The sequence below is a fragment of the Vidua macroura genome, chromosome 9 (genome assembly GCF_024509145.1).
Source record: "Vidua macroura isolate BioBank_ID:100142 chromosome 9, ASM2450914v1, whole genome shotgun sequence".
Classification (NCBI taxonomy): Eukaryota; Metazoa; Chordata; class Aves; order Passeriformes; family Viduidae; genus Vidua; species Vidua macroura.
In genome coordinates this window covers 14647534-14669043 of record NC_071579.1, presented here as the reverse complement: position 1 = coordinate 14669043, position 21510 = coordinate 14647534, and the positions used below count along the sequence as shown (strand labels likewise).

At 35.7% G+C, this 21510-nt stretch overlaps 1 protein-coding gene across 2 annotated transcripts in view; it reads right to left on the bottom strand.

Annotated features, from left to right (window-relative positions):
* DPYD (dihydropyrimidine dehydrogenase) overlaps positions 1 to 21510 on the bottom strand; it is a 339310-nt gene that overhangs the window by 297340 nt on the left and 20460 nt on the right. For both annotated transcript variants that reach the window (XM_053985511.1, XM_053985512.1), the window contains exon 2: positions 18561 to 18671. In XM_053985511.1, coding sequence (XP_053841486.1) covers positions 18561 to 18671 — 111 coding nt within the window. The remainder of the gene's footprint in view (positions 1 to 18560; positions 18672 to 21510) is intronic.

Sequence of the window (21510 nt, the reverse complement as noted above, 5' to 3'; positions counted from 1 at the left end):
ATTTTTGGGGGACTGTGAAAAAAAAGGGTAGAATGCTGGTTTTCATATTGATCTTCTTATTGATAGATATGAAGTGTTAACACAAATAATCACTTATATCAGAAATGTGAATTATTTCATCAGCAGAAAACTTCAGAAATAACGAACTTGTGGTTTATAAACCTAAAGCAACACTATAATAGTAATCCAAACTGTAATATATTGCTGCAAGGATAATTATTAAGGGAAAACACAGCTGACATTTTCTGATTTATGCACACAATCAGAGATGGAGTCCAAGGACTGACATAATTATCTTCATGCTAACAATTTTTGTAAATCTCTTGACAGAATTTTAGCTAATTTTAAAATGCCTTCTGAAGATTAGCACTTAAAACTGTTGGGGAAAATAGCACAATTTATTAGCAAGGGTATAATTGTAAACCTTCCAAATACTCGTTGTGAATATCATTTAGACAGTAACTCCTGCTTTAGCAGCTGGTATATAAGACTCCAGTTTATGGAATCTTGAAACAACAGAGAGAGTAGAATCTAATTAAACAGGATTACATGCCAAAGAAAAATATTAAAAACAGACTAATAGTCAATTGTTATGAATTTGAAATAGCACATCTTCTTTTGATGTGAACTGTGCTTTACTTCAATGAAACCTAAATATTCTTAGCAGACTCCTCTCTTGATTTGGAACAGACTGTCTTTCTCCACTGAAACAACACAAAAAGCTAAATGATTCCATTGATCTTCTCTCAATGACTTAAGCTCCCATCTGCTATAGGGTAAAATGACTTACATATATTGCATTTATTCTAATGTTATTCAAGAGCCAATAGCTGTATTCCATACAGGAAGCCTCCTGAAACTGTCTCCATACTGAGCAACTAAACAAAACTGATGCCATTTGCCAGAGGGCCTTACCTTAAGAGCAATCTTAAAAAACTAAACACATAAAAAGAACTGTTTGATCATATCTGTAACATATTATCATCTTTGCAATGTCTGCTTACTAAATTCCTTCTTCCTATTTGCTGTGACTCATTCTCAAGTGGTTCTTTTTCCAAAAAGGGGGAAAGAACAGCTTTAAACGGCTAACTGACCAGTTGATCACAAAGGAAAAACATACCTTTTTTTAAAAAAACTGAAAATACATACATACTCCTAATATCTGCAGAAAGTATATCAAGCCCTCAGTTATTTACATAACATTTGACTGCATGCCATTCATAATACATGAACATTTGTTCTAACATTTTTTTCATTACATGATACAGCCACATGGTCCAGACAAGTTCTTAGGAAAGTATAGATATTAGTACACCCAAAAAAGCAGAATTCCAAAAGAAAACTAGCCTAAGTGTTAGTAATCAAATAAGAATCAATAGAAAAATCATTACATAGAATTGTGGGATGCTTTAATCAATGCCTTATTAGCATAACCATGTTAATTTTCTCAAGATTTTTTTAGCAGTATATTAATTTAAGGCACTAAAAATAGCACACATGCAAACTCAAGAACAAGTATCACATTTTCTCAACAAACAGGAATATATTGCCAATACAGGACTGATACCAGGAAATACTGATGCATGTGCTGTTTTCTGATATTGCAAGTGTGGACTTTTGGTAATAATTATTACAGAAATACTACCGTTAAAGCAACTGTAAATTATTAAATGAAAGCAGACAATTTTGGATTTTTTAACTTTTCCCAGTTTAAAGTATGGCACATTTAATCCTTAAAGACAGGTAATCATATAGAAGTTAATTACTTGTTAAACATAGTTAACACTTTAGTTTGCAATTTTACTGGGGCTGTGAAAGATGTTCAGTGCAGAGACGGCATTCTGCTAACTTCCTTTTCATGCCATTTCACGCAGAAATTTCAAGTGGCAAATTTATCACAGCCTTCATGTTCACATAAGGGTATGGTATCTTGCTTGAATTCAACCTGCTGTTGTCAGAGCAGATGCAGACACCACGTGTTTGGGCAATGGATAACACATCAGATAGTAGTGATACACGGAGGGTGAGAAAAAACATTCTGAAAGGACCAAGCATGCAACACAAAAAACAGTAGACCAAGGAACTCAAAAGAATAAAGAGCTACAAAAGATACGCAAGAAACCAGAGGCACAGCTGAAAATAATAACTGGAGCAGAGAACACAGGTGATGCCACTAACTAGATAGGACAATTTATAATGCTCCTTTCTCTTGTGACTCAGCTTTAAAAGACAGAAAAAACATTCAGGGTGGGAAAAAAAAAGAAAAAGGAAAATCTTTGCCTCCCACATTTCTCTTTCTCTTTGCAAAACAAATGTTAAACTTAATCAGCAGATGAATGAGAAGACTTGGCAACAAACTACTGGTCCCCCTGCATCTGAAGGGACAGTTGCAAGACAGCTTCCCTTTATGGGACAGGATGCTGTAGCAGGGAACAATACACATCATGAATATCAAAAGCTTCATCTAAATACTGTTTCTTTTTTAATGTGATTGTAGTCCTGCTTTTTCCTCTTGGAGAGCCTGGTATTCTCAACATGAATTTGCAATCTAATTCTTTAAGAGCATTAAGTTTAAATAAAGAGAGACAGGCTCTTCACAGAATTTCTAAATATAATATTTCTACTTGATAGTGAAAATATAACTAATGAGTAAGAAAAAAAGAACCCAAATGCTATACTCCCTTTCCCCTCCTATTACTTTCACATACCTCAACCCTGCTTGCTCTTCCCCTGGGATTCTTTACTCTGCTTAGGTAAATATTCCCTTGACTCACTGAGATTAAATAAAATGAGACTATGCAGGTAAAGACCAGACTCATATTGAGAATTAACATTTACAGAGCTCATAACCTGGGAAAAAAAAGGAAGAATCTTTAAAATGTAGGTAGAACTGTACTCCTACAGAACAGATTATGTTCTTGACCTTCAACAAAGTCTATAAGGAAAAACATACCCAAAAGCCCTTGCTCTTTTAGAACCAAAATGATCAAGAATTAAAGGAATTAACCCCACCTATTTGAGAGTACTAACTTAGAGGATACCTCTTATTTTTCATGCATAGCTAAAGAATTGTCTAATATGAATTTTTTTTTAATGAAATTTACAATTAAATGCTTAAACACCATCCTGAAACAGTATGGTCCTGCCTTATGTAGTGGAATAAAAACAAATTATATGTAACAAGCTTGCTTCCTCAGCCCAGGATGCCACCTCTCATTGCCTACATTGAACACTTTATTGTCCAACAGCAGTATTTTTCAGACAGGCCATGACAAAACATTTTCTTTCATTGTGGTGTTGCCTCAGTATTTTAAAAAGTAAATTTTTTTTTCCCAGTTCTGCAGAAGCTAATCTGCTTCAACTATTTCTCATGGTTTCACATAAGATTCTTGCCAAAAAAACAGGGTTTGGGAGGGGTAGAGTTAATTTTCTTCATAGCAGCTGCTCTGGGGCTGTGTTTTGGGTTTGTGCTGAAAACAGTGTTGATAACACAGGGATGTTTTAGCTATTGCTGAGCAGCACTTACTCAGCATCAAGACCCCAAGCGAGGAGGCTGGGAGTGCACAAGGATTTGGGAGGAGACACAGCCAGGACAGCTGCCCCCAGCTGACCAGAGGCATATCTCAGATCATATGGAGTCATGCTCAGCACATAATGCTGGGGGAAAGAGAAGGAGGGAGGTTCAGAGTGGTTGCACTCTGCAATATGATTTAGTGGGCATGGCGGTATGTAGCTGAAGGTTGGAGTTATCATCTTGGAGGTCTTTTCCAACTTTAATGATTCTGTGATGGTGTTTATCTTCCCAAGTCCCCATTATGTGCAATGGAGCCTGGCTTTCCTGGAGGTGGCTGAACACCTGCCTGCCGCAGGAAGTACTGAATGAATTCCTCGCTTTGCTTGCATGTGCAGCTTTTGCTTTACCTACTAAACTGTCTGTCTCAACCCAGAAGTTTTCTCACTTTTACCCTTCTGATTGTCTCCCCCATCCCACTGTGGGGTGAGCAAGTGGCTGTGGTGCTTAGCTACCATCTGGGGTTAAACCACAACAGTGAGGTCATACCAAGGTCCTTGTCTCCTAACCTTGCAAATCACGTCTTAGATTGTCTCTATTGCCAGTTATAGATACACATGCCCCCTTCCACATACTACTTACTAAATTGTGTACTCCTAATTCTCTCCAACATCTAAAAGACTTCCATAAAATAGTATTTAATATGAGTTTATAGAAGAGAAATTACAGACTATTTTTTTTCTGAAGATATGCGATTTGTCAACTCACTTATATATCTTCCCCTGGCATGTCTTCTGTCACCTTCAGATACTTCTGAGTTAACATACAGTCAACAACTTAAGAGCTGAGGTAACATTTTGTTGGGTGTTTGTATATAGTGCCCATAGTTCACAAATGAACTCCATATTTTATTATTATTTAATAATTATTATGTTATCTGTCTGGTAGAAGGAGTGGGAAAAATCCCATCCTCTGTCTGCTTGGCTTAGGAGAAGAAAACATCAACATGTAAAATACTTCAGTGTTGTGACTGAAACAATTCCACAAAAAATATTACTAAGATATCATCAGGTATCAGACCAGGTGAATTATCCAGAGGAGAGTATATACACTTATATTCTGGGTTACTGTGTTATCTAAAATTAGCATCAGTATCACAATGCTGCTTAAGTAGCCATGCCTTATATAGTAGCAATGAAACAAAGTAAAATATTAAACTGAGACTAAATTTCCTCAGAGGAATAATAGGAAATACTCAATTCACTTGAGAAGCGGCTATCCAAGTGAAAGAAATAAGTACTAGAAAAAAGACAGTAAACTCTTGTATGAAAACCTTGGTGTAGTTTTGTTACATGCTGACATTGGTTTTCAGATTTTCCATCACTATCATAACTAATGAAAACCTGAAGAATAAAAATAGTAATAATTAAATAATTGTATAATAAAAATAGTAATAATAATCTGAAGTTCACTCACGAAGTATGGACACCATATGCAAACACCCAAGAAAATGTTACCTCAGCTCTTAACTTGTTAACTGTATGTTAACTCATTAGTAACTGTAGGTGACAGGAGACATGCCAGGAGAAGAAACATAAGTGAGGTGACAAATCACGTATTTTCAGAAAACGAAAATAGGCTGTAATTTCTCTTCTATTTCCATTTTCTTTGAGATTCTAAACACATGTCCTTGTGCTGAGATGTCCAGAAAAGCCAAGTATTTAAGCACATTTTATATTAATTGCCATCTAAAATTGCTAAATAGCTATTCTGATTTAGAATTTTCTAAAATCTTCTTTCTACTTTCAAAATACCATATAGAAAAAAAGATTGTGCAAAAACTACTATAATTACATGCATCCCTTACCGTGCTTAGCAATGACTGGTATCTCAAACCTTACTGCAAAAGACACAGTAAGACAGTGACCTCAGACTCTGTAATATACAGAGAATCACAAAAAACAAATGGAAGTGCAAAATAAAAAAAAAAGGAAAGCAATAATAAGAATGCAGAAAGACTCACAAAGCTGTTTAATAATCAACACAACTACCTATTTTTAAATATCATGCATCAAGCCAAGTTAGTCAAAACAAAAGCTTACACTCACTTCTAAGAAGGCAGAAAGTTAAGTCCTGGTGGGGACAGTGTGAGAAAGAAACAACAAAGTAGGACCGTATAAACACTTAAAATGCTTTTTCCCTCTCAAGAAAAAATTCATAAAATCAGAGGTATGAGGCTATTACAATGGTTGCAGATCCTATGAAGTTATCACCTCTGTTGTGCCATCTATTTACAGACATACAGGCATAACCAAAAATTAGGGAAAACTGCTCAAATAAGTGCAAACTTCTTTGAAGGTACAATGCATGTTTAACAAGCTTTAGAATCTTCCAAAAGAAATTTAAGAAAATAAGTGGTATTATTTTCTGTAAGAAATCACATGAAAAATAACTTTCATATACACAGAAATTAACAAGGCTCATGTGTAGCTGCATCTTTCAGCAAGGCATTCAAAAGAGCATTAAGAGAATGCTGCTGTAATGCTGCTTGTTTATTCACATTTAGCTTGAGAACAGCAACCAGGATAAATATATTGCCTCAGGTCTCAGTTCCATTTACAGTGTCAGAGAGAAGAGCACTGATTATTCAATACCTCACTACAGCATTATGCACTCTTCTGGTTCTGTATCTCATTTACTGTCTTCTTTGTAAGGTTTTTACTTCTTTGGAAGCTTTCATGTCTCAATCTGAGTAGTCTTCTCCCAAAACTTTCTGGCCTGCCTTTGGCAGCTCAGGCTGCTGTATTCCCCTTCTTGTTAGTCTCTTGAAAATTGCTATGTTCAAGCTGAGGTGAACAATACAAATATGCCCCAAAGCACCAGCCAAGCACCTTCCCAGCAATCCCCAGCAAATCAGGGCCATACTGAGCCAAGATACACCAGAAGAGTGTACACCAGAAGATACACCAGCAGTGCAAGACTCCTAGATTTGAATTTGGCTTAGCACTGTTTGGAGGAGTCTAATTCGGGTCCCACAAACAGTGCTCAAGACATTTGAGCACTCAGAGTTCCTGAGCTAATTAAATGGGTCTCTCAGCCAGGCTGGCTCTGGCACAGAATTTTCCTCACACTGCTATGCTATTCAAGCCTATAAATGGCTCCAACTATTCCAAGTGAAGGCCTTTTAGTCCCCTGAACACTGCACAGGACAGCCCTGCCCCTGCTTATCGTGTTTAACTCGGTGAGTATGAATAACCCACTCCCTCTGTGCAACCAGTGCTTGACCTAGCACCCCTGGTATAATCACCCACATTTTTTCAATAAAATGCAATAACCTAGTTTTGAAAATGCTATTTCCAAACAGACAGATTGAATAATTTCTAAATAACACTGAAACTCTTACTTTAAATTATTTTTCCTCTCTGGGAAACATATTGGACTTATTAATCAGTCCTCAGCTCCTGAGTGTCACTGCTACTATTGCATACGTGCTAACAGAGTAATAGGAATGAACAGTATGATGCAAATCAAAAAGAAACAAAAATCATCATTCTTTTAACATCATTACCAAATTTCTCCCTTTTCTTCTTGAAGTCATTTTTATCTCTGATTTTTAATTCTTATTCCTAAGCAGCAAGCTCCCTGTTCCCCTTGTGTATAAACTGTTTGAGCTTTCAATTTTTAATTTTTCTTCAATAGTGCCCTATCTTTTCTATTCTCTCTTTTTTTTTTTTTTTCATAACTTGGGTTTTTTTCTCTCCTGCTCTTATTTCCTCATGCTTGTTTACTTTTTCTCTCTAGTCCTTACTAATTATTTCATGTCTCTTGGTCGTTTAGTTATGTGTCATGTCTTTTCCTTTCTTACATTTTTATATTGCATTCCTTTATTCCACTCCTGCAGCTCTCTGATTTCTATGTGCTTGCTTAACTATTACCCAAATGGCTCCAAGCAGGACACACTCAAACTGAAGAATAAATAAATTAAAAGAAAAATACTATCTGTGGCCATGCGGTGTTGCCTAGCAACGCCCTGTACCTCTCCACAGCTCTTCTAGAGCCCTGGTGGCAACAGAGCTTTTCAGACTTATTGCTACAAATATATGCAAGATCCTTCTCACATTGTTTGGCCATTCACTGACAAATAAATGCAGAGGAAAACAAATGAAAAAGAAAACTCCAGAGAAAGCATCAGCAACAGCACAAGAAATGGCTACACACCTACTCTGATGCACACTGCGCTCTTGTCTCTAATGGACTCTGTAAAACACGTGCAACTTTCATGCTATTGCTGCTAACCAATACTACTACTGTTACAATCTTTGAGAAACAGAATGTAAATAAGATTTCTTTTGTAATTAGAATGTGTTAAATTGAAGCAACTCTTAATAGTTACTGTGGCTGAGCCACAGTAGCTATTAGTGGCTGAGATTCATTGGCTTCTTCTGACAGATTTACTCAAAAAAAAAAAAAAAAAAAAAGCCTGCAGATTGTATAGGGTAGGAAAAATGGTCCAAGCACAGTCAAAAATGAAGTGGAATTATAAGGAAAGTGAAGTTTGTCCCCAAAAATTATAGATTCAATATTAAAAGATTTTCAATATTTACTACTTCTAAATACTTCAGATGTGACAGAAGTGAAAGCGAAGTGAATTCTCCCCCCAACGCTTCTCTTTAAAATGCAAGTTTATGGGCTCTGTCTTCAAAAGTTAGAACCAAATGCTCATTAAGTCCACACTTCTCAAAGTACTGATGATTCAGCATGAGCTTCACTGAATTACAAAGCTACTAAGCTAGTTTCACCAACAGTCCTTTTTTTGTTGTTGTTGCTGCACAGCAGTGAAAGACTTCTTTCACCAACCACCTCTGAGAAAGAAAGTGGATGAAATTATACTTATGCAAGGGACTAAAACTTTAAGGATATTTGGAGTCTTGGAAGAGGAGTCAAAAACTAGAAATGCTAAAACAAAAGATAACTACATAATTTAGCTAAAGACAAACCTACAATGAAGCCCCACAAAATGATGAAAATGTTAACACTGTTTCTGAAGGGCATAAAAAATAAGCATTCTTGCTTAGAAATTTTATATATAGCTGAATCAGCCTAAAAGCAATTTCATGTCTGCATAGCACTTGCATCAGTAGCAAGTGAAAAGAAAGCAGATCAGAGAGCACACACCTCAAAAAGATATTTAACAGCATTAATCTACATCTATCAGCTACAACTTGTTATGCAGTAAAGACAGGCTGCAAATGATCCACACAAATAAACAAAGGACAGAAACTAGCATTCATGTACACAATTAACCTCATTCCCTGAGTAATGTTCATAAAAATAGAAGGCTGAAGTAAGGCACATAGAGTTGGCTAGAGAACACAGAAGAACCCATAGATCATACAGACCATAAAACAAACACAGGCATTGCACAGTCAGGCATTTAAATTTAAAATGCCTAAAAAAGGTTTCAAAACTTCATTTGGCTCCTGCACATGCATGCAGCAAACACAGTTTTAATTACACAGTCAGATGCTATTTCACATAGATGTGTTTCATGACTTAGAAAACACAACAAAGAAGGCACACCTAATCATTAGCCTTTCAACCTTTGGGCTCAGTGTGCAGCCTTGTTTACTGGCCACTAACCAGATCCTTACTTGAAGGCAGACCCATTTTTCCCCATGAACATTTCAATGACACTCACTATGTATCTGATGTGATTTAAAAGCAATTTATTCTACATAACCCCTACAGTCCAAAACATTAAAGCATACAGGAGACTATAAGTGACAATTTGGACAATCACAGTTAACCTCTTGCTTTCACATCCAGTTCACATTCAGATTTTCTTACCCAGTTAATGGAACCATCACCCTCTGATCAGTTGGTATTTCTAAATCTTCTTGCTTAATTCCAGACATTAGGCTCCTAGTCATTCTCATCCTCAGCCCTTGGCTGTACAGCCTCCTAATTGCACTATTAAATTTATTCTTATCTTTTTCATTCTAAATTTCAGTGTCACACGGTTCTTTATGATGTTCTAGTTCCTTCTGTATTGACAGTGCCTGTCGACTTTCTTGTAACATACTCCTAATATTTATGTCAAGCTCATTAATGAAAATATTAAATGTTATGAATCTGAAGACTGATCCTCTGAAAAGCTCTGCTAAAAGCCCAGCAGATCTTTTTTAAGCATTTCTCACTCTCATTTCCCCTCTAGCCAGTTCCTTATCCATGCTACTATTCTAATCTAAGCAGATGACGCTTCATTATTAATTGGCAAAAATAAAAACCCAAAACCCTTGTTAGTGTGTCACAATTTATCCCTAAGAATAAAGCCCAATACGCCTTATTCTATCTTCCATTTTCCTTAATGCATTTAATAAATCTCTGCTTCAAATTTTGTTTGCAAAGTTTTGCATGCTGCCAATATGAGACCAACAGAGCGAGAGTTGCCCACGAGAGAGTTGCTCTGTCTTTCAAGACACACACACTGCATCACCTCTTCTTTAATCAAGAACTGCTCTACTACAAAGCTTGTAATTTCACATGTCAATTTTTCTGTGATAATTTTATGGATGTTGTTCTGTTCCTTTGACTTCAAACATAAAACACTTCAAGTTTTCCTCCTGGCCTGTCTGACGTAATTTCCACTTCTGCACTTTTCTGCCCATTTAGGCACCTCTTGCTTTATTCCCATTTTACTGAAAGTAGGAACAACAATTTACAAAGACTTCAGACAATACCTAAGATGCTTAATCCTATCTTCACACTGACTTTGCTTGTTCTTTTATTTCTTTTAGTTTAAACAGCTTAAGAATCTTCTACTATTTGTTTTATATAGCTGAATAACCTTTTACTATTTGTTTTAATTTCTTTCACCCAGAGTGACTCAACTTGACTTTTGAAAGTTCTCATTTTTCCCTCTGTATTTCCTGCTTTGCCAATCAATCCCATTTGTTTCAACTCCATATGGGTAATCCTTATAGTCTTAACTTTTTGAAGTTGTTTTAAGTTCAGTGTGAAACTATTCTTTATAAATTGGGATTCAAATTCCAAATAAATTTTGTATATTTCAAATACTAATAATCTTCTCAAAATTGATGTCTTTGAACTGTTTACCTTATTCTACAGATTTTATATTGAACTAACTTAAAAAAATAATGATGAAAATTATATTCTGTATTTATTCTATGACTTCATCCACTTGCTAAAGGGATAAAGTCCATTCAGATTCATACCAGAATTGATAAGATTGGTAAGAGTTGATACTGTTTTTAAAATTCTGTATTAGTGTTTCTGATTAAATGACTGTTACTAACAAAGCTTGTCAATTATCACATCAAAGAATACTTGCATGCTACCATTATTAGGATCTGTGGTTTACAGGCTGCATTTAAAAAATCAAAGTGTCTTACAATCAATGACTTACCTCTGTAATAGATTACGATCAATTCCAAGTGCAGAAAGTGGTGAGGGTAAAAGAATGAGGAGGGTGAACTTCAGAAAATGTAATTTCTGGTATGTCTCCTGAGAGTAATACTGACCAGTAAAGGAAAGCAGGAGAAAGTGCAAACCCTACAGAAATTCACAAAGGGGAGCTATTCCTAAGCAAAGCAAATAAAAAGGAAAAAAAAAAAAAAAAAACAAACCAAAAAAAAACCAACCCCACAAAACCACAAACAAAACAAACAGGAAACAAACAAAACAAAAACTGACCCAAAAGAGTGTTCTTAGCACACCTTTATGATCATACCATGCCTCCCCCAACGGCCTGGAAATCAAAATCATAAAAGCAGGGAAACTGACACATACCTAGAGTAGATAAATTTCTAAGTATAAAAGAACTGCATAAACACAGTGGGAATAAAACCAGAAAGTTATGCAAACTTAAGTTAAAAAGGAAGAGGAAAAATTGTAAAATGATAGTAAGAAAACTGTTCTATATACATGAGAAGAAAATTAAGAGAAGCACAGATTATATACAACAGAGCAAATAGGTGATGCAGAATCAACAGCCCTCCTGCTCTCTTCATGAAAATAGCATGGTATAGTCATAACTACAACATTAAAAAATATTTTTAGCAAGAACACGGGACTGCAGACTTGAGCACAGAAAAAAAGAATAATTTATTCTTTTTAATCAGACTGATTCAGCTCTTGTATCACTGAGTCATCGAGGAACTAACTGAAGCAATGCATGGAACACTATCAATTGCACTCACTAGAAGGCTTGTGGTTCCAAAAGGTCAGAAGAGACAGACATCATGCTTCCCTTTACAGAGAGGAACTGGGGGGGAGGGGAAACAAAAAAAAAAAAAAAGAAAAAAAAAAAAAAGTGAAAACAGAAATCATACCCCCAGGCAGAGAAAATTGAGTACATATATTAAAACTTACATTGTGATATAGCGCCAACATGGGCATGTAAAACCCATGTTAAATCAATCTTATTTTCTGTCTTTCAGAGGATGAAGGAACTCAAGAATAACTGGCAGAGTAGATGTGGCAAATCTTGAATAAACTTTTTTCCCCCCCAGTTATTCCATAGCACATTTTCATAAGCCAACTAAAAATGTAGACTAGATTAAAAAATATCCCGTGAGTGTGCAACTAACTGAAAAACAACTAGGTTGTTTTCTATCACCAAAAAATAACCCGAATCAAGATGATTCATGATTCATCCAAGACCTCAGTGACTTGGTTAATTGGAAAAAATAATGTACTAATGGTTTCTACTGTCATAATGTTTGGTGGAATAAGGGAAACAGGGAAGGAATAGACACTAAACATTTCAAAAGGCAAGAAGAGAATCTCAAAATCAAACCAAAGTAACGGGTCAGAATTTGGGCCATAAATACAAGATAACCCAAAACTCTTGCAGAAGGAACAGCACATGTCTGATGGCCTTCACTATAGAAGAGGGAAGTCTAGTAGAGGAAAGAGCAATCTTGGTTTCAGCATAGGCAATAACTTAAAAAAGCAAAAGAAAAAAAAAAGGTGGTAGTAGAAGGCCTGAAGAAAGATAAGTTAGTCTTGGTATTTTTTCTGTTTTCCAAAAAAAAACAGTGTAAGAAGGCACCTTTATCTCCCATCCAGTAACAACAAGAAAGTATACAGAATTCTACATCTGAAAGAATATACTAAGCAGAAGTTGAAAGTTGATAGGGAAGACAGTTTCTGATCCTATCTCTGCTCTGATTTGCTCAGCTTTAATGAAGGGGAATGAATTGGACTTACCTAGAATTCAGCACTTTAAGCAGATAAGCATTTGTCATTTTGTCATATAATTTTGTGCAAAGCTAAACAACTTGCAACTCTGAAACACTTCAGTTTTGAAATTATTAAGATCAGAAATATACCTGGAACTAAATGCTCCTCACTAAAAATGAATGCTTCTCTATAGAAGAGTAATCATCCAACATCAAATAAGAGGAACACCAAACCTGAAGAATTCTGAACAGCAGTTAAAGGATTGGAGATGGTTTTGCACAGCACTCCAGAAGAGCCATGGGGTGAGAAGGAACCTTTTGCGCAGTACTAAGAAAGCATTTGGCACAACTTGCCATCACCCAATATTTGCAATTTAATACACAGAAAATGTGCATAAAACCACTAATTTGTTGCATCCAGGCAAGTTAGGAGCTATTGAGATATTCTAATGAAAACACCTTAAGATATTGAAACTAATATAAAACATAAGATTCAAGGAAATTCATTTCTTGGAGCCAGTATATGTGATATCGTATATAAACATGTAAACCACTTTATTCCAGTGAAAGGGTTATAAATGCCAGCATATGCTATCGATAAGAGAAAATGCAGAGTAATTAGTTAATCTAAAAAATGCATGAGTAGGAATTTGACTGCTAAATGATTAAACTGGTACATTTTAAAATGCGTATTAATATTTAATTATTGACACTATGAGAAAAGAGAAAATCTCTTGATGTTACTTCTCAGCTCTTTCTGATACTCAGCAACCCATGTATTATTCATATGAATAGTTTGTGCATATACAGTCAATCACTAGTTAAATAAAAGAATCATTCTCAAATTCCCTAATCACCTCAATAGATCCTAACGCAATATTTTCCACATTTGGGAATCAGAGCGTTTTATTTAAGAAATCAGTCTGGCCATGATGAATACAGCACAGCTCGAGCAGACATCAGTTCAAAGAATCAGATGTCAAAGTGCTCCCTCTAATGTCCCTTAATCATCACACCAATTAGTGGTTGAATAGTGATGTGATTAAAGAGACTGCTGCTATCCTATACCTATTCAGACTAGTAGAATTCTACATATGTTCTACCAATTAATGTTTGAATAGAACAGCGATTAGAGAGACATCTGCCATTGTATACCCATTCAGAAAAGAGCTAAACTTGCATATTCACATGCAATGAAGACAAAAATAAATATTTGCAAAGGTAAACTATACGTTTAGATTATAAATATAATTGAGTTGATTTCCTTTAATGAGTGTTCTCTATTTTACAATATTTGGGATTATTTTTTATTTATAAATATAGAATCATCAATACATGTCTAGAAATGGACAAATTATTCACTGAAAAAGCATTTATTCATTGAGGTTCCTGATTTCAGGCCTTCGGTGTACTGGGTTTTCTATTTACTTGTTTGCAATTTGCACTATTTCTGCTTCAATCCATCAGTTATTTGTGAAATGCTAATTTGATTATTCTGTAAGCATGATACATGATTAGGCACAAAAAAAATGTGAACTTTTTCCACCTCACTGGAAGGGAATACTTAGAGTAACAGACTGATTATAGCTGAGAAAGATCATCTTGTTTACAGATTTTTCTATGCAAGCTTGGACATTTGTACATCAAGAGGTACTTGCATACCTTTTTTTAAAGAATTTCTTTATACAGATGTTTATATATAGCAGCGACAGACACAGAAATACTATCAAAAGTGAAAAGCACTTAGAAGTTTTAGCAAGCTCTTATTACTACTGCTTTAAGGGAGTACCCTCGTCCCCTGAACGTAAAGAGCAACATGAGCTGTTACATCTTGCAATGAATTGCAGATCTCAAGCTGCATCATTAACACAAAGCAATCTGGTAGTTGCAACTTAATGTTGCACAGAAAAAGACAAGGTGAAGAATTTGGTTTTCTCTAATTGCTGGAAAAAATTAGAGTACAGTTAAAGTCTCTTTCCCAAAGTAAGCCCTTGCCAAAAAGAAAAGAAAAAAAAAAAAAAAAAGAAAACCCAAAACCAAAAAGAGGTGAGCATCAAAATTATTTTGGCCATGGAAGAGAGGCTCTTTTTGCACAATGCTGATCAGGCTTAGCACATGTAAGGACAAAGAACAATGCTACTACTGCCAGAAAATCAATACTGTTACAGGCTATGGCAATTAGCTACAAACCAATTTAAACCCCATTTCCTTTTCACCTTCTTGTCGTGTTGAAATACTTCCAGCATTTCCATCTGGAGCAAATGTTACAATTATTTCTAAATGCAGAAACTGAAGCAAGTCTGAATACATAGGTGGATCTATATAAATGTCTCACCTATCCTTAGTAGGTATCTACAATATTTCATTACCAAAAAGAAGGCTGGACTAAAATATCCCACTGAATTCGCCAGTGACAAGTCAATTTATAAAACTTGTCGAGGCAAATTTCATTTAAATTACAAACCTTCCCATGTACAAGGTAAAACAAAACTTGTCCCATAATGCTTAGAAACCCTATTCATAAAGCAAGGAAATCAGTGTGCTGGGTGCAATGCAAATGCACACGATGTTGCCCCCCTAGCTGGTGACCTAAACGTAGGTAAGCACAAAATTCACACAGAAATGTAATTATAAAGAGTTGGAAACAATAAATAAAAATATTAATCCGAAGTCTAAACAATCCCGAACTACTTAGGAAAGACCTGAAATCAAAGCAAATCCTCACAGTTTCACAGTTGACCCCTTTGCTTTTGTTCTATCTGTAAACTGATGATCTAATGTGACCTAAATTTTGCGCCCTTCTTTAATGCTTACTATTAGAACAGCCATTTCAAAACTCTTCTACTTTTAATTTTTTCTGGACAACAGAAATCTTTGTTACCCCAGATAACAGGAGGCATCTGTTTATACCCCTTTTCAGTAGACTCATAAGACACAAGACTGTTAATGCTTAGGTCTAACACTGTTACTGAGGGTGACACAGTTTTCCTACTCTGATACAAATCTCTGAGTTAAAATTTCTGAAGAAAAGCTGACTAATTTTACACCTAAAGCTATAAATAATTTTTACAGCAACACTTGGTTGCTAACATAGTAAATAAACAATAATACTCATTGAAAGCATAATTGAACTTTCCTCTAGGAGAATACCTTTTCAATGCTGAGTAAAGATATTGACATTCCATTCCCACTTCAGAACTCATTAAATGGGTAACCCAAAGTGTCTCAGAGCAGGCTAGGAGTTAAAATTTCACTTGTGTAATTATTCTGAAGAAATATGTAAGTCTGCCATCTGGAAGTGTATTAGACATTACAAAGTCACTGTGTGCATGCCTCAGCAGATGCAGCTTTTGTTCAGAGTTTTGAGGGCTGTTAATTTAATTAGTTTTGTATTTTCATACTCCCACCTTCCTTTCAACAGTAGTTCTGCAAAGGCAGCATCAGAACAGCTTTAAAAGAATCCAAAGCTAGAAGTCAAATTCAGATTTTAAGGAAATGGAAGCAAATAAAGTTCATATGGCCCTCAAATGGAGGTTGATCTATTCATTAGCAGGCCTAACATTATCACCAGTGGCTCTTTAGACCAAAACAGAAAATTGTGTTCAATGAATCCTTTCCTACATTAGCCTTCTTAATTTAGTGAAGCTATGAAAGGATTCAACCATTTTATTTTATTTTTTAATTAAAACTACTCAACAATGATCTGGAGAAGGTAAAAGGTCTTTTATTTTTTACTGATGTCTTTTATGTAATGGGAGACCAGACAAATATTTGATTTTTTCATTTTTCAGGGCTTTTTCTCCTATAGTAAGCTAATAGTAAGCTATGTGGTAAATCTTACACAGTAAGAGTAAGCTACATATCTCTGACGTCAGTTTTAAAAACTAGGATCATTACCCATCTAAAAATAAGGACTATCCCTTTACAGGTCCTTCTAGCACTTTACATTTCCTATAATAGCTTGCAAACCAACTAATATGATGTTTCTACCAAATAATATATAATAAGGCAGTTATATAAGTTATATCTGTCCATATACACATTTGTTTCTTTCTAACTTTTAATCCTGTAAACTGTACACCATGAGCAGATTCCTGTCAGGACAGTGTGCTAATAACTACACAGATCTCCAGGTAGTACTGCAGAACTATAAAACCAAGTTGTTTATTAGACTGCAAGCCTATGCCAAAACATCATCCTGGAATATTTGACAATGTTCAGAATGACTTTCAACTGAAAATCCAGACAAGGCATACAGGCTGGCAATGAACCCCAATCCATGGTGTTTGCACAAGCCAAGAAGCTCAGACCTTGGGAATTGAGAAATATTTGAGACACCATGAGGTACACACACAGAGCTAACAGCAGGAACATGGGGAGACAATTTCTAGAAAAATATGCACTGTCAAAATCAACAGCACATATCAAACACCTTATGAGTAAACTGAATAAAAAAGTCAAGCAAGGCTGACATGGAGAACAGCTCAAGGATAACAAAGAGTGATTTAAAAGTCTAGACACTTTAGGAAATGTGTGTTAACACACCCATTAGTAAAATATTTCTGTGAATGTTACACTTTAACTAACCAGAATAATTTACATTGGAACAGCTAATTAGGTTACTACACAGATACCCAGCTGCCCTGCTGCATGGATACCTGAGCTTCCTAACAAACACCTTGTGAAAACAGAGGAGTTTACAGCCTGGTATTGATTTCAGGTCACCTGAAAACATGACAGTGTAAACTGCAGCTGCCCAGGAGCCGCTTGCTAAGCTGCCCAACATTCTCTGCAGCAGGAACAAACAGTTGTGGGCAATATCTGCATCAGACATCCCAAAATAATCACCCAAGTTCACAAACATTTCATGATTTTAAGAAACTGAGGAACTTTTTGGCATTTTTGGTTGGGTTTGTGTTTTGTTGGGTTTTAGATAACATATTTTTAATTACAAACAAAATCAACTACCTACCTGAATTTTCCTTTATAGTGGGAGAAGGTGTTTTAACAACATTATGAAAAGACACTAATATCATTATACCCATAAGGAAACTAGTACTCTACCTAAAAGGTTTCTGAATTTAGAGGATTATGTAAGACAACCTGTAGGAAGACAGTAAAAACAGTACAAACCTTCTAATCAGATGAGAGATCAAAGAGACAAAAAAAGTCTGATAGGATTAGTCAAATATCACACTGAGACTAGGAATTCAAATACCTAGAGAGAAAATGACGATATGTAATGGCAGAAATACAGAAGAGTATAGACAGTTTACAGCAAGAAAAACATTTATTCCAAAATCAACTATTTCCTGAAAAATACAATGCACAAAATTTAAAATCCAGAGTCACATTTTAATCTAAGCTTTATGTATTTATTTATATGTAAAAATAGATACATATGACAGGCTCCCCTATTTCTGTAGCAAAATAAAATTATCTTTAAAAGTCTCAGAAAGAATAGTGAAGTGCTGCTCAGCCCAGTTTGACTCTTGGAAAACAGAAAGAGAAGAAGAAAGTGGCAGAAGAGGCTACCCAGGGAAATCAAGGGGCTCAGCACGGCTCACGATGTGATACTTGAGAGGGATCAGACTCTATAACAAAAGGCACAAAAGTTGTATCAAACACTTACTAAAATCACCAAAAATGAAAAAGTATGCAATAGGTTCTGAAAAGTAAACAGCTCATCACAAAGTAAGTTTGTATCTACAGGAACAAACTAGAAGCCAAATGCCGCTACTGAATAACACTAATTTTTTTCTCCCACAGCTGTGATTTCAGCCTCAATGATTGTTCCAGATGCGGTGATAAACATGTTCCAGATGCAATGATAAACGTGCACTTACTGAACAGTTTTTGTCAGAATTCCGTTTCCATTGCTTCTTGACTAGTTTCTTTGCTGCAGTTGAGTGAAGAGTTGCATGTGTTTGTTTTCGGGGATTTAAAGCCAGAATGTTCTGTGGAAAAAGAGCAAAAGACATTAAAATATAGATTAAAATTTCCATAAAGGTTCAAAGCCTCTTAGATCACACTTTACACACTTATTTACAGTGCTGTAAAACTAAATGCAATTATTCCACATTATAGCCCAGCACCATACTAATTTGTTTAGATTGTATTGTCCGTGCCACTTAGATGATGAATATTTAAAGACATTTCTAGGATTACTAGAAAACAGAATTATATTTAGTAGCTTTAATAATGGCTTCCATTCCCAGATATTTTTTATGTACAGCATTAAGAAACACATAATTCTGGTTCATTGTATCACTTCAAGTAACACTTCTGAAGCAAAATAAGCAAAAACATTTTTAAAGATCTGGGTTATTTCTGAATGCTTCATAATTTCAGTATAAACTCCAATTTCTCCGTCAAAACAATCTCCTTCTAAGCCTAGTGAGCTGATGAGTTAAGTCATTTATCTTAAAATACTTTTATTTGCAAGGACACAAATAAATCTCAGGAATGTAGCCATACTTTTAAGTCATAGAGGTGGGTCTGACAACACAGGCAGAATGAAGTTTGCAACGTCTTCACTATCCTAGTGTAACTCAACAAATTAAATCCAATTTTTGGAACCAAAACTCTTTTACAAATCAGGCAAGTAACCAACTTCTATGGCAAAAGTGACCTCGTTTATTTCAAGGGACGAGTGTGAAAGGCACCCAAGAGACAGATCCAGACTCAACTCTGTGACTGAGAACAAAAACAGGCATATTGTTGGTTGTAACTTCTGGAATTAGTTTGCAAGTTTACCTATAAGAAAGCCTTGGCTTTAGCACTACATGTCTCCACTGTGGTGGGCACAGTGTGTTTATTCTGTTACTATATGTCAAAGATGTGCGAGACTGACTTACAGAAACATGACGAGTGTGATGGGGTTATGAATATTATATTGTGATTCCTCGTAATTTTAAAAATCTGCTTCAGAGGGTGATAATGATGAAACAGTCATCTCTTGTATTAAGATTTTATTGCACTGATTATGGGGACTTTTTATTTTAAATGTGAAGGAGTCACTTTCTATTCAGCTACTTATTGCCTTACTCAGAAGGTAATGATTGGTAATCCAATTTTCCTTCAAACCAGAAACCTCACCTCTGCAAACAACAACATAGCCCAACACAGTAACTCCCAGCTTGCCTGAAGCACAGGGACAAAAAGTGAGGTACAACATTCAAAAAACATATAGACTACTTAGCAGTCATCATGCCGTTGACTTTCACAAAGAGTTACAGGTTGTTATTGGATGTGCCCCTGTAATTCCAGCAGCAAAGACTCTGCTCCAGTTCAGGGTGTTCCCCAGATGAATACCTCAGACAAGATGTAGCAACCAAATGCATTCAGTGGTTATTTATGCCGATTTATTTTGCCCTTAATTAAAACAGAGCAGGGACATCCACATAAGGGATGTCTCAGGATGTCCTTGATTTTCTCAGGATGATCCAACTCAACTGAACATTATCTGACTGTTGAATGCCCAGATTACCCAAGCTGGGTAGTAGGTTTTGCATCACATAAAAATTGCAGCAAAATTTTGTCTACTCTCTTTTGTAATTGCTTAATGCTTGGCCATGAATATTATTTCAGCAAACTGAAATGAATTGCAAATTTCTAGCAATAAACTGTAACAGATGTACTCCACTGGGTACAGCACCAGTTGGTTTAAAACATGGAACAAATGGTGGGGCAAGCCAAGGACGGAAGAATCCCCATATGTTTGCTCCTGTTGGAATTCTGCAGCAAGAGCATGGCTCCAAGAGCAACAGTTGCAGAAATCCAAAAGGACTACATAGCACAGCATGTCCCAGAATTAAATCTGAAATAAAACTGGCACAGAAAATACTAAAATACTAAATCACATATACAATATAAAAATTGCTTATATTTCCACTACATAAATAATATACTACCTGCCTAAATCTTGGATTGCTGGCCAAAGTGGCTGCTCTCACTAGAGGTCCCTGGTGTTTAAGAACAACTCAGAAGTTAACTGCTTAAATAGGAAAATAATGTAAATGCTCTTGGGTCAGCTGAAGTGTCAGAAGTGAAATTAGTGAGGGTGTTTTCTTCCTATTCATTTCAGTTCCCTGGTCGGCTTTTCACAGCTTATGGCTAGTCAGACATTTAGTAAATTTAACAAATAAATTCAGATGGGTCAGTCAGTAAGTGCAAAATTAAAGAAGAAAGTTCTAGTGTATTGCAAATAACAATGAATACACACAACTAAACAAAACACTTGGATATGCAAGAAAGGAAACCTGAGACCTCCAGTCTCTCAGACACACTGGTCATCTGAGCAGGGGAAGAGTTCATTGGTGAGGAGAATTATTTCGGCACCTGCAGTCTTGCTTGTCTGAATCCCATGCTAATTCTGCCACAAAAATTCTCATTCTTGACAGATGAGCTATTGTTTGATCTCTCCAGATGTTGAAAGGGCAAGACCCAAGCTCCCCAATAGAGGATGCAGGTGCATAATGCATCTGTTTTCAAAGTACTATGAACTTTGGATTTCACATTAAGATGCTATTTGTACAGTAATGCAGAACCTATTAATTTTTTCTTTACACTTTTACATAACTGGCTCCATTTATTTCATTAATAGAAGATATAAATCCATTCTCATTAATGGCTGCAAATCAGAATATAAGGATACTGTACTTCAGTAGAAATCCATTGTGGTATTCTGTTGACGAAGACAGACATGGGGCTATGAGTAAGGACACAGAAGTGAATTGAGCCCATGGTGAGTTTGTGACTCATGGCACAGAAGCACAACGTGCACAATCGAGTTGA